General features: G+C 39.2%; 1 protein-coding gene across 2 annotated transcripts in view; it reads left to right on the forward strand.

Moving 5' to 3' along the window:
- LAMA3 (laminin subunit alpha 3) overlaps positions 1-14,515 on the forward strand; it is a 111,764-nt gene that overhangs the window by 51,361 nt on the left and 45,888 nt on the right. For both annotated transcript variants that reach the window (XM_084509363.1, XM_084509364.1), the window contains exons 27-36: positions 1,264-1,372; positions 3,536-3,633; positions 5,961-6,126; positions 6,531-6,657; positions 6,745-6,884; positions 7,240-7,355; positions 7,871-8,082; positions 9,706-9,910; positions 12,459-12,603; positions 13,356-13,496. In XM_084509363.1, coding sequence (XP_084365489.1) covers positions 1,264-1,372; positions 3,536-3,633; positions 5,961-6,126; positions 6,531-6,657; positions 6,745-6,884; positions 7,240-7,355; positions 7,871-8,082; positions 9,706-9,910; positions 12,459-12,603; positions 13,356-13,496 — 1,459 coding nt within the window. The remainder of the gene's footprint in view (positions 1-1,263; positions 1,373-3,535; positions 3,634-5,960; positions 6,127-6,530; positions 6,658-6,744; positions 6,885-7,239; positions 7,356-7,870; positions 8,083-9,705; positions 9,911-12,458; positions 12,604-13,355; positions 13,497-14,515) is intronic.

Raw genomic sequence — 14,515 nt, forward strand, 5'->3', positions numbered from 1 at the left:
AGTGTTTCCACCCCTCTAAGAAGATTTGCTGAAGCAAAGGTATGCGTTTCTCTGAAATCTTGAGCAGGCCTCAAGCCCTATGTTTCTTTATCCTTGTTGACTACTGAGGTTACTGCAGATGTTCCAGAGATTTTGTCTGTCATAAGTGAGATTGTCTTTAATGCTCGAGCAATTCAGAGTAGGACTCAAATTAGGATTGTGATCCCGCAGATGTTTGTGCCCCTAGGAGTGTCAGAGGGCTACTGACATGCATAATTTTTTTCCTGTTAGCCAGATGTTTGACAGATTGTAGACTTAGGGATATTCAGGATTTTCATCAGCATGTTTGTGATGCAGAACAGATCTATGTGACTTTGCCAGGTCACTGGTCTTATTTTAGCTTGATATATAACACTTTGAACCCTAGGCTCTCTCTCTCTCTCTTTTTTTTTTAATTAAACACATTTTATGAACTAATTTTGACCTTGTTTGTATGCATATGTTAAAAGGTTGCTTGTGAAAAGACTCAGTAAATCCCTTCTGCTGCCATTCTGCACTGAAACTAATGGTGCCACTGCAATAAGCTGCTGTGTCATCTATCCTGAGCAGGAAGATACGTGTCTGTTAAAAAAGAAAACAATCAAAACTGCATAATGAAGTTTGTCATAGAATCATGAATAAAGTATGCCAGGTCTACTTACAGCTCTGTCAGATTGATTATTCCCAATGAAACATTGGAAGAGAATGGATCCTAGATTCACAGACATTCTCAGTTGCCCAGTTTCTAGTGAAAATCAAATGAGGGACCTCTATTCTTCTTAAGTGTCCTTAGCCCTGAGATGTCCTTATTTCTGAGCTGTGCAACAACAGTGAAACTTTCACAATCTCTGATTCCTACAGGAGAAACAGAAGAGCAGTTTTATGGTAGTTAATGGATTTAGTAAGATTAAGCAGCTGATCTAAGGTAATTGATTGGAGGCACAGACCTACATCTCAGTGTACCGCTAGCAGTAGCTCAACTGGAGAACTAAACAAAGGTCAGGAGGTTTGAACTCTGTGTAGGCAACCTACAAAGGGCAAGCCACATCTTGTATGTTGTGCTTCCTTTGTCTCTGCGGTGAGGATACTGCATTCACCAGTGGCCAAACATAGTTGTTACTTACGATCCAGCAGAATGACTGGGTACCTGTGGTGAGGCTAACTAGGCCTCCACTGAGCTACACAGTAGCAGAAACAACATGGCAATGCCAGGAGGCTAATTTTTAATCCTGCTTTCTGTCTCAGTTTCCTTTGTCGCAGTGTTGTTGTGGATGACAGAAATCGTATTGCAGCCTACGATCTTCTAGCAGATACAAAGATACATCTTAAGGCATCATCAATTAATTTTCTTCTGGTAAGCTTCCATTTTCTTTCCCTTTTGTAATATTTGTTCCCCAAGTAGGTAAAGAGATACACTTTTCTAAGTATATTAAAAAGCTCTGTGGTGATCTTGAGGTCTCTTCCAACCTAGAAAATTCTGTGATTCTGTGATTCTGTGATGTGTGAAAGGATGTATATTAGATTCTTGAAGATGTTGGTTTGTATATACTCAGAAGATATTGAGTCAAACAAGAAAGGCAAATCCCTGTTTATCTTTTTTATCTCTGATCTTGGCAAGGGTGTTTCCAATTCTGTTATGCTTTATTTCAGTTGCCCTCTGTTTTCTGCATGTAAACTTTAATTGAAAAATACACTGGTAGCTTTTTTCTTCATTGCTATATTTTTCCCTTTCCTTTCTTTTAATCTTCAAAACAGGCATTTTCGATGTCTCTTGCAAAAATTTCAGGTAATAAGTGCACTCGTTTTAGAAAAGATAAAACTTTTAAATGCTTTAGATAAAAAACCTTCACTGCCATCTTTTGGCCCACACCAGTAATACATTTTTCTAGATACTGACTTCTTTTTCTAAGTTGTTTCAGTGTTTACCATTTTAGAAACATGAGGCCAGTTACACAGTTGGTTTAAATCTAAAATTAAAACCAAAGTATAAACACAGAGTCGTTCCATGGCACTGTTAGGATTGTCAGGACTTCATTTCCTGAGGCATCATTCAGTGTGAACAAATACTGTTTAAATTGTTTGGTAGCTCCCGGTAGCAGTTCCTGTGCTTAACAAGATCCATACCCAAAGGATATTGCTATTATTAGGCTGTATCTCCACATATGGAAGTTTCATGATAATATTTTGTCTTCCAAATTACAGTTTCCTTTTTCTAAATGACTTGCTTCAAGATTGAGATACAAAAAAATATTTCCCTTCATTAAACGTAAACGCTGCACTTACCAAAAGATGAGAATGAGGAAAAGAAGAATTTCTGTTGAATGGACATTATTTATGCAGTCAGTGTCCAGCTTTGGAGTTAAAGATGCCCTGTTGCATAGAACAGAGAGGCAAAGGGGATCTACCCTCGGTGCTGGAGATCAGAAATCTGGTCTAAATAGTAAAGGGGGAATGGGATTGTTGAGGTCAGCTTTCAAGAGGGGCTCTAACGACTTTATCTCAGACAGATGCAAATGAACTGTCTGAATCCAAATGATGTTCCACAGTAACTTTTTAGCTGCTCTGAAAGTACAGTTCAGATCTTCAGAGTCTACCCTTGTTCTGCTGCAATAGGCTGGAGATCTACGGGTCATTACAGGCAGAATAATCACAATACTTGCTGCCCAGGAAAAGGGATTTTTGGCACTCTGCCTTCTAGCTTATAAAGGGTTTATATTCCGTGCTCACTTATGCTAAAACACAAGTTGAGCTCCTTTACGACTGCTTCTAAAGCAAATCACTTTGCACATTAATGCATTCTCCCTTTTTTTTTAATTGCTATTTATACTAATATGTAGTGCTAGTTATCTTTATCAAGTGCTTTTCTGTTTCCTTTTGAAGTGGTTCATGCACACATTTTGTAACCTGCACTTATATATTTCGGAAGTGCAAGTAATATCTTTTTATTGGCACTAACTATTGTATTTACCTACAAGCCATGCCTTATGTCAAAAAAAAAAAAAGACCAACATTTTTTAAACTGAATTCTGAATCCACTGGAAGAAATCTCATAGTCACCAAAGCTCATTTCTAAGGACTTTGTGTGAGCAAATATTACTGCCTGCATTTCAGAAGGACTAGGAATTCCCCCAGGGTCTGGAAGTCTTAACAACACTGATGAGGGCTTTTCCTTCTGACCCTTGTTCTGTATAATCTTGTTCACCCTTGGCTAGCTTCCGACCCTGCAAGCTGGTCTTCTGTGATTCCCATTACCATACATATACTTGCATTTTAATTTATTTAACTTCCCAATAGCTAACATTCCCTGGGAAGGACAGAAAAATACTTTTAAATACTGAGGCATTCAGGTGCAGGTAGGTAAGGGATCCAAAACTGCTCACAGAATCCATGACAGTACATGGGTTGGGACTTAGATCTCCCTATGCTAACATTAGTCTACATTGTTCTCCTTTCAGGCTTGGCCCTATTATTTATTTACAGTATTAATTGCTAATTGTACCTTGTTCTTATTTTTCAGCACAAGGTTTGTATTATATCAGCTGAAGAATTTTCTCCAGAATATGTGAATCCTAAAGTACATTGCATAGCTGCTTACAGGAGTACCCATGATGGAAGGTAACTTTATTGTTGTTACCCTTTATATTTTCTGAAATAGACCCTCAAGGAGAGACTAAAGTGAATTTTAATGCTTTTAAATGAATCTTTGCTTGGTGACTCAAAGGTGGTTTGTTGACCATTTTTACGAGGTAGCATTTGTAAAAATAAAAAATAAAAATTAAAATAATTGTACTGGTAATTGAAAACTGAAGTGTTAGTGTTAATATAGACAGACTTTATGCAAGATGTTGGTAATACTAGCCTTTCCCATCTGAACTACCGAGTGCTAATGCATTAGAATACACAAGTATCTCATGTGCTTTCCAGCATAATAGGTGCCCAAGCTGGAAAAATATTGCTGTTTCTGTGGCAAGCCATGAATTAACATGCCTGAAATACTCACTGTTCTGCTTAGACTTTGATTCTGCATATTACTGCTTCACCTGTTTCAGAATGGCTTTAATTTCTAATTGGTAAGGGATATGAATTTCCTTTCAGGTATCCCAAATTCACAGCTACACCAGCAAGATGTAGCAGCCCCAAACTACGCAACGTGTAAACCCCTTCTTCACAAACAAGCCACTCCCTTCTCCCCCTCATTGTGGGTCCTGTATGATAGGTGATGCTAAGCGTGCCCTCAGCATTCATTGCTCACAGCAGATCCTTCCCCTCCTCCTTTATACTTGAGTAGTACCAGTAGTTGGAGTACTCATGTGCAGTTGGGTCAACACAGGTCAATGTCCTCTTGTTACTGAGAACATTTGAACCTGAATGTTCACTTCCTAATTAGTCAGTTCCAGGTTCTGCAGAGCACTTGCTCCATCCTGTTGGCATTCTTCTTTCCACGTGTTTCGTTCTTTGCACCAGAGAGGAAATATTGCAGTTCCTGAATTAGGAAGCCCCACATTTCAATTCCTGTTGCACCTCCCTGGATGTCCTTGTGATTCTAGTCCTAAGTTATTTGTTGTTGTCGTTTTTGTTTTTGTTTTTTAACCCCCAACTGATCTGACAATGAAGGGAGCCTCAAAGTAATAGTAAATTACATTTGTAACACTTCAGAGGCAGAATTGGTGACTAGGTCTAATGGTTTTCCAGATGGTGATTTCTAATGGTAGTTTCAGTGGTTGAACTGAAATAGGAAACAGAAAAATCTGGATATTAAATTGGATAAAAGCATGTGACTGCACTTGGCTTGCAAGTGGGCATAGCATTGAATTGCAGCTTTAATTCTCCTGCTGTTCAGAATCTTACAACTGAGAGCAGCTTTCTAACACTGAAGATACTTGTCCTCTCATGAAAGGCATTTGGCATTCTTGGGTATTTGTACTCTGAGTAAAATGGGGAAAGGAGGCTGAGTGAAAAGCATGGTATAAAGTCAAGCTAATGTAGATATACGTACCTTTTATTTTATTTGGTTTTATTTATTTATTAAATCACTTGCTGTACTTGCATAGTTTACTGTGTATTTACGGTCTGTTATTAAGACCGTTATCTGGCAGCATTTTTGCTTTCCTGAAAGTATTTAGTGTTCACCAAGTTGAAAGATTCAGGGTCTTGGCTCAGTTTAATAGTATTATAAGTGGATGCTGCACGTGGTTTCCCACACAAGCCTGGCAAATACATCTCAGTCCTGGCCCTGAAACGTATTTGCCATTCCAGTTCTGGGCCTGTCTTAAGCAGAGATTAATCATTGTCTGCTGAGTACTTACACGAAGTGAATAAATACTAGCGTGAAACCCCCAAATAACATTTTTTCCTGCAGTCTTGGAAACTACTTCTCTCAATCAAGTTCTTCAGACATAAATATACCAAGGAAGAAATAGTTAAAAACAACAGTGGATGAAAGGGGATGTTTTCAGGGAGCACTGTTATTTATTTTGGCTTCAATTCTACAAATATTTGAGTGTATACTTAACTTTTAAGTACTTAAGTAGTCCCACTGGCTTCAATGGGAAAACTCGCATGTTTAAGGGATACACCTACATAAATATTTGTAGAAGTGAAATTTCAACTGGTGAATGTAACTAACTGGATTCACTAACAATTGCATTTTTAACACCTTTGGTTTCCTTAGCAAACTCTTTTTGTTGAAACTGTTCAGGTTATGGAAATTTTGAGTGAATAAAAGCAGTCATGTACATTTTCCCCTCTGTGCGTTAGATCTATACCTCGTTTTCCATTTATTGATCATAAAATTCCAAAGAGTAACAGTGGTTACTACTGTGTTATTAATTGTATTACATTCTAATGTATTAACTTCTGGGAGTTGACTGTTTTTTTTTCTTTCATGATGCTTAAGGAATGCTCCTGACCACAAGAGTAATTAATATAATTCTTGTTTTTAGCATAACATGCATTCCATCAGTGTATGATACTCCACCAGCGGCTTTGGTTTTGGATGCATTCAGGGATGGGAAAATTTCTGAAGTCCAGAGAAATATACTCCATGGTCCGCTGAATGCCCCTTTACCTTCTGACTCAGTTAACAGAGTCATCCTGTCATCATCGCAGGTAGTTCACGTTTTGAAAATACTGTTTCCTAAGTCACAAATTATGTTCTTAGTAAAGGTGAATAGATCAAGCATTCTAAGAAAATCACAACTAAATTATATGATCAAAATATTGCAGATTGAATAAGCCACAAATATAATATACAGAAAGAGAAACAAAAATGCCAGCTTCTTTCTAAAGCTGTAGTAGTCTCACAGACTGCAGAAGTGAATTACATATGCTTGGCATGCGAACAGATAGGAGCATGCAGATGCAATGCCATATCCTTGAAGGTATTGTTAACTTCCTGAGAAATGCTAAGCCCCCTCTCTTCTGTTGCAGCTAAGCAATACAGAGCACAGTTGATGAAATGATGAATATTTCACAAAACATATATACCATTAGAGCTGTTCTTCTTTCTGCAGAACCAGATTACCATGAGTGGCAGAGTGCCTCACTTGGGCAGATACGTATTTGTGCTACATTTTTATCAGCCAGCACATCCAACATTCCCTGTGCAGGTGCATGTGAATGCAGGACGTGTGTGGTCAGGTAGGCTTTCAAATTTGATCTAACTTCATTCTCCTCTCGGCTTTTTGGCACATAGGTCATTATTTGGCATTATGCTTTTTCTTATAGGTTCCATCAATGCTTCATTCTGCCCTCATACTTCTGGATGTCGGGATCAGGTGATTGCAGAAAACCAAATTGAGCTTGACATTTCTGAACCTGAAGTTTCTGTTACAGTCATTATACCTGACAGAAGAATGCTGGTTTTGGTAAGTTTATTGCATAAACATACTTGGAAGTATTCTTCTCAGTTTCACCAGCCATTTAGAGACAATTTTAAATTATCAATTTTCAAACTTTCAATATTTTAGGATCTTGCACGCTAGTTTTGTTTTTACTTTAAATTTTAAGATATCATACAGTATTTTTATTGTATGCTGCTTGTATTCTAAGCTCAGGGAGATAGATAATGAAGTACATTTTCCTACCCTTTTGCTTAAAGTGTTAGCATTTTGGGGAAAATCCAGAATTCATAATGAAGTAATGTTTAAATATATAAATGCCTTAGCTTGTTTCTTTTGTTTTTCTCTGAAATGTACAATCTAGCTTTTTTGTTGTTTTAAGGAAAATGTCTTAGTTGTTCCAGCAGACAACTACAGTTACAAAATTCTTGACAAAAAGACTGTGGACAAGTCATTTGATTTTATCAACCAATGTGGAGGAAACAGTTTTTATATTGAGTAAGCATCACTCTCTGAAAAACTGAGCAAGCTAGGATTTAATATTATTTTCACTCCATATTAAAGAAACGTATAAAATCCCCATTGCTCTGCTACATTCAAATGCTTTTCATGGCTTATGCTGGCCTTTTAATTTTCCATGAGTCATTTTTGCATGACTTTCTATTGTAGATGAAATGTAAGGGTAGAGCTTTATTGCTCACAGTAAAAAAGAGGAAAATCTGTGTCATCTCTCTGTCTTTGGTATTTCCATCTTTGGTATTTCATATTTTGCTTGGCATGTCTGAACTGATAAGGCTAATGTGAGCACTTCTTTGAAAAAAAATCTTACCTACACGAGCCACTTACTACTAATGCAATTACTTTGTGCATATCCTTGCATGTGTACTGACACCTTCCATATTTCAAAGAATTGTTTGAAAGACAGGACCCCAATTTACTGAATCACTGCAAAGCATTCTCCCAGCAGTTTTCAAGTGGCATTACTAACGTGATTTATATTTCAATGTAAATAGCCCAGAAAGATCATCAGCCTTCTGTAAGGATTCTGCAAGGTCACTAGCGGCTTTCTACAACAACGGAGCAGTGCCATGTAATTGCCATAGGGAAGGTGCCACGAGCCCCGCTTGCAGCCCCCTGGGAGGGCAGTGTATGTGCAGACCTAATGTCATCGGTCGTCAGTGCAGCAGATGCCAAACTGGCTACTATGGATTTCCATTCTGCAAGCGTAAGTACATGCTCTGATGTATTCAGTGCCTGACCTGACCTTAGTTATTTAATTCTCAGGTTATACTGCACAGGCAGTGGCCTCGCTTTTCTTTGTAGGGCTTGACCCTGTAACAGGCTGGTTGAGCCATCTTAGGTTTAGCATAGTGTGGTGGTTTTAGTCAGGTGGGCAGCTGAGATTCAACCGCTCTCTCAGTCCCCCTTCTCAAAAGGAAAGGGGGAGAAAATATGATGAAGAGGGCTCAGGGGTGGAGATAAGGATAGGGACATCTCTCGACGATTATTGACACAGGCAAAACAGACTCAGTGTAGGGAGATTAGAGAAATTTATTGCCCATTACTAACAATCTAGAGCAGTGAGAAATAAAGAAACTAAAAACACCTTTCTGCCAGCCACCCTCTTCCACCTCCTTCCCCCAAGCGGTGCAGGGGAATGGGGCTGCAGTCACTCCCTGATGCTTTGTCTCTGACACTCCTTCATGGTCACTCCCTGCCCCTGCTCCTTGTGGGGTCTCTCCCACGGGATGCTCCCACGAGATGCCGTCCTTCCCAAACTGAGCCTGTGGGGGCGGCCCACAGGCAGCAGCTCTTCAAGAACTGCTCACATGTGGACCTATACCACAGGGTCCATTCATCCCCAAGGAGCAAACTGCTCCAGCACGGGTCCCCCATGGGCAGCAGCTCTCCCCAGACCTCCTGCTCCTGCAGGGGCTACTCTCCACGAGCTGCAGCTCTGGCCCGGGGCCTGCTCCTGCGGGGGCTCTCCATGGGCCGCAGCCTCCTCCAGGCCACATCCACCTGCTCCACCGGGGGCTCCTCCACCCATGGGGGGGCTGCAGTGTGGAGATCTGCTCCATGTGGGACCCATGGGCTGCAGGGGGACAGCCTGCTCCACCAGGGGCCTCTCCCTGCACAGCCCGCAGGGGAACTGCTGCTGCCTGCCTGGAGCACCTCCTGCCCTCCTGCTGCACTCACCTGGGAAGCTATAGGGCACAGCAGTTGCACAGCAGTTTTTTTCCCTTTCTTAAATATGTTCCCATAGAGGCGCAAACGAGATTGCTTATTGTCTGGGCTCTGGCCAGCGGTGGTTCTCTTTGGAGCCAGCTGAAACTGGCCCTTATCTAGCGTGGCAGCTTCTGGATTCTCACAGAAGCCACCCCTGAAGTCCCCACCGCTACCAAAGCTTTGCCACCTAACCCCACTACAGTCTTACATTTAGCATAGCATAGCGTTCAGTGTAATGATGTAATACCCTATGTTTATTAATGTTTCTTTGTAAAAATGGTGCCCTTGAAACCAAAGCTATTCATTGTTTAATACTTGGCAGGTTTGGGAAGTGTTAATAATTGCTGTGGTGAATTTAAGCAACCATTCTGTGGAAAATAATCAGGCTCTCAAGATACTCTTTGAAACTAGAGTTACATAATTGGTTTCCGTGACCTTGATTGGTCTTAATCTCAAATCATTTTGATAGTTGGAGTTAAACAAGCCACCTGGGTTTAAAACTAATGAAAGAGGGAAAATAATACATGTTGTGTCTGTTTGTTTTATATACAAATCTTAATAAAAGTTGGTCATTGTAGGCTGGGACATGATTAATTTGTGGAACTTCTTTTTGACCTAGCGTGCAACTGTGGGCAGCGACTTTGTGATGACATAACTGGTAAATGCATTTGCCCTCCTCGAACTGTGAAACCAAAATGCGAAGTGTGTGACAAACATTACTTCAGCTATCACCCTCTCGCTGGCTGTGAGAGCTGCAACTGTTCAGAAAGAGGCATTATTAATGTGGCAAGCCCAGACTGTGAAAAAAACAACGGGCAATGCAAGTAAGTTTGGACTACATGCATTAATAATGTTGCATGAGTGGTTTGCTTCACTATTTTTGTTTCTTTTTCAGGTATTTGGAAGATTTGGGGAACTTTTACGATAATGAGCAAAGATTTAAGCAGTGCTTGGTGGTAGCTAGAACTCAGTTGTTACAGGAATACATGCAATGTTTAGTGACAATTTGGTTTGTGCAGTAACGAATGGTGGGCTTTGGGATACCCAAGCATGCATTGTTTGCCAGTGACATGCTATGTCGCTTGCAGTAAGTCACCAAATCTCTGTTCGTCTCATATAGCTTATCCAGTGCCCAGATATTAGTGACCTTGGACCAGAACTTCTGGCTTCTGGCACGTGCATCATTTGTAATTGTGTATGTTATCTCCCAAATTGTTAAAACCTTGCAGTTGACCTTCCACAATCTAATGTGTGGGTTTAAGTCCAGTAACGTTTTGAAGTACTGTAAAGCTTGAATATTTGCAATGAGTTTTGAGAAACTGATGATAGGTGCTGTGTGTATGGAAACTACTGTTCAATTGGAGTGACAGACAGGGCCCTGTTCAATGCCCTCTATACGACATATGATTGTTCTTCTGTATCTCAGCATGCTGAGCTGAAAATTGATTCTTTTATGTGTTCTCCTATTTGTATTGTCTAAAATATGGAAAGCATACAGCTGTAACTGTTGGGAATTTTCTTAAATTCAGATACTGTCTATATTAGCGTTGTTGAACATTCCTATTATTTCCTTCGAGAGGTGAGTCCTTAAATAGCAAGTACAAATATGCGAAAGCCAATATGTTGCATAAGGCCAAGGTTAATTCATTTTGATTGGACTGGCTATGCTTTTGTGGTGTCTAAACAAAGAGAAATATGGTCTTTGCTGCTCTGCCATTAGTCCTGTAAATATGACAGAATACTCATTTTCAGAGAATACTCTATTTCCTGAATTTAAAATAATTTCTAAGTCTGTCAATTTCATATGAACTTAATAATTATTTTATACCAATTACAAAACAGGAAACTTCTTTCATAGATAGAAGTCAGGATTCAGGGTTAAGGTGTACTATATTCTGCACGTCCTGGTGTACTCTACATTTGGTTGGTCTCTGCTTTCATTTTCCCCACAGCTTGCTCTTACACGAGGCAACCAAAGCTGCACAAAAAATAAATAAAATACATAATTCAGTGAAATAAAATCTATTACTTTAGATATGCTAAGCACTATCTTTATGCTTGTGTAAAATTGAGGGCAACGTTTGCAAAAATAGTAAGATTTCTTGTTTCAGTGAAAAGCTGTATTGCCTGATTATAATGGTAATATTTTTTCACATACAGCCCAATGGATAAGATAAATGAAATTTCACCTTATAAGTACAATAGTTCTGAAGCAAAATTTGACTTTTAGCCAGTGTTTTTGGACTGATTCTACAGTATATAGCCAACTACTAGATTCTGATGAATACTTTTCCTTGTTTGGATTACATGAAGTTCAAAGTTCCCATTTAGTTCCAGTTATCTCTGTGTATGGGTAATGCATTCAGAGAGACTCTGAGAAACCTCGCCCATTGTTTGATGAGCTGAGTAATTGTTTTCATATTTTACATGAAGTGCACCTTGTCTGCACACTTTAACTGTTTATATCCATTAAGTTTGTAGCATTAGTACACATAAACTTGATGCTGAGAGCAAAAGAAGATTCTGCTACATCTCTGAGCATTTTTACAGTTTAGTTGTAAATTACATAATTTAAAAATGTGGATGGTGGTGGTGGCTGGCATTCTTTATCAGTGGGTCCTTACTCTCTTGAGACTTTTGGACTAGTAAAGATAGATTGTGAGAATAGGCTAGTATAGACAGGAGCAAGAAAGATTGTCAGACCTATGATTTCATGAAGAAGTTTGTTCCAAAGGGAGGAGGAAGGAGCTGCTGCCATGGAAAGATATTTTCTGCTGTCTCAAGCTTTGTTCGTACCTTGATAGTGCTTTTTGCATCATCTATATTTCTCCTAAATAAATCCAAAGGTTTCAGCCCTCACTGTCTCTTCTGAACAGTTGTAAACTAACACAAGACTTGTAGCAGGTTGAAGTCCCTGTAATTATTCGTATTCCTGGGTTTCCCCACCTTTTTGTTAGCAGGTGAGTGCCTTGAGAAATGCCCAGTCACATTCTCCAGCTGTAAATCCTCTTCCAGTTGTGCTTACCTGTATTAAACATCCATGTTTCACTCTTTGGTGTACAGTGAGAGTAGTTCTGTGCTGCAAGGACTGATTAGCTGCAAAAATCTAATTATATTGTGAGCATTTGTCTTAGGAAATTAAATCCCTTCCTAATAATTTCTATGAAGCATTGCAGTATTTCTCACCATTCAAACCTGAGATCAGTACCAACCTGCTGCTGTTTCTTCTCGGAAGTCATAAAGCTGTTTCACAGCCATGCAGTTTATTCAGAAAGCTACCAGCCCTTTGTTTCAATCTTCCCTTCCTCCTTCCCTCTTTCTATTCCTGCCTAACTCATTGGTTTTCTCTTATGTGTGTGTTTGTTGATAAAGATGCAAACCAGGAATAAAAGGACGGCGGTGTGATCAGTGTGCTCCAGGTACTTACGGTTTCCCAAACTGCGTGCCATGTAATTGTAACAGAGATGGAACAGAACCAGATATTTGTGATCCCCATACAGGAATTTGCCTCTGCAAGGTCAGATAAATCAAATTATTTCTGCATTCATAAGCGTTGTTTGCACATCAGTGATCATTTCATATTTAATGGCATGGTTAAAATGATTTTATCATTTAGAATTAAATGTAGCTGTAGAAAAGCACCGCACCTTGCAATATGTGTACAGATTATCATAATAGCAGATACTTTTTTTTCTTTTAATGAGTTCAGTATCTGTTTTACAGGTAGTCTTAGTCTTTGCAGTATCTGACAGTGCTACAATGTAGATGTCCATTGATTCCCTGAAGCGGTTTGTACCCTGCATAGATCTGCTTTATGCATCTGCATCTCAGTTTTTGGATGTTAACCAGGTCCCAGGCTTTTTTTAGCCATATTATGTTGGTTGACATTTCACCACATCATTATATCCAGGAAATCTTCTTTTGTTCTGATCTGCATAATTAAATGTGATAAATGTGAACTTTCACAAGTGACCTTTTATATTGTAGGTTTTGAAAAGCCAGCAGGAGGGCTTTGGCAGGGAAGTTACCAGCTGTCTCTGACTAATATGTATTACTCAGTGGTTCACTTAATAAACTGGAAAGACAGCTCATAACTAAGATAGTCTCAAAGAAGTCGATTTTATTTGCATTTAGAATATGGTGTACACAGACAGTCACACGTTTTCATTCATGTTTCCAGATGTTTAAATATTTATATGCAGAAGGCTTTGGGGGCCTCACAAAACCAAAAGGAAAACTCTGAGAATTCTTTCAACTGTGTTTTGACAGGAGAATGTAGAAGGTGCAGATTGCAGTGTTTGCCGACCAGGATCATTTTATCTGGACCCTTCTAATCCCAAGGGATGCACCACTTGCTTTTGTTTTGGGGCAACCAGCGACTGTCACAGCACAAATCGTCGTAGAACCAAGGTGTTTTCATTAGTTTTCTTCTTTGCTGTCACGAACCTACGTTTACTCCATTATGGAAATGCCAATGTTCTTCCAAAATTCGAATTGTTATTTTATTAGTTGTGAAGGATGGGAAATAATTCGCAAGTAATGGTGCAGTTTTGGTGCAGCATCATTAGGACTTAGGTGTAGTTTGAATGTGCCCATCAGCAGAAATGGCCCTTTTCACCTGTTTGCTTACAGATTGCTAGCTGGACTGAAATTAAGCTAGCTATCTAGTGCTTTATCTTCAGACACTGGTTCATAATTAAAGTCAATGGTCTCATTCATCATGCTTTGATAAACCCACATGTCATTTCACATCTACATCACAGGTATGTCTTGAAACCTAAGAAGTGTGTGGCGGGTTCCACAGAGAAGTAAAAATTGTCCTTCTTCTGTCCCTGTAAAACAAACAAACAAAACCATACTATCAAGGGTGAGAAAAGGTAGAAGTCAAGATAGACTTTAAAATGTTAGCAACATGAATGAATGGTAGAAATGAGGTAAGATGATTGAAGATGTAAATAAGTAAATGAATAAATAAAAGTAATAACTGTCTGAAACAATGCAAGAGAAAGAGAAGAAAGAAGTAGCACCCTAGAATGATGGATGTTGACCTTAGTTTAAGTTTAGGATTAGACATAGACTAGATGTAATCCAGATCATGGCACTGTATTTTTTACAAGCAAAGATGAAAATCTGGCCTCAGTGAAGTCAGTAGCCAACTTCCATTGGTTTTAGGAAGATTTCATTTAGAGTTTACTTGTCTTTAGGAAAGAGTGTTCTTGAAAACATATTTGTCTTTTTGTGCTGTGGTTCTGAGAGCTGTTCAGGTACGTATGCATTATGCTTTCTTTTCCCCAGCATATTGACAAATAATAGGATGTATGGTCTTTAACAAAACAAGAGCCAAGAACATAAAATGTGCATTATTAAAGAGCCAGAATATCAGGCTACATTGCCTGCCTCCCCCAAAATATCCTGCAATGTCCCTTTCC

Source organism: Aythya ferina (assembly GCF_964211825.1).
Source record: "Aythya ferina genome assembly, chromosome: 2".
NCBI classification, from domain to species: domain Eukaryota; kingdom Metazoa; phylum Chordata; class Aves; order Anseriformes; family Anatidae; genus Aythya; species Aythya ferina.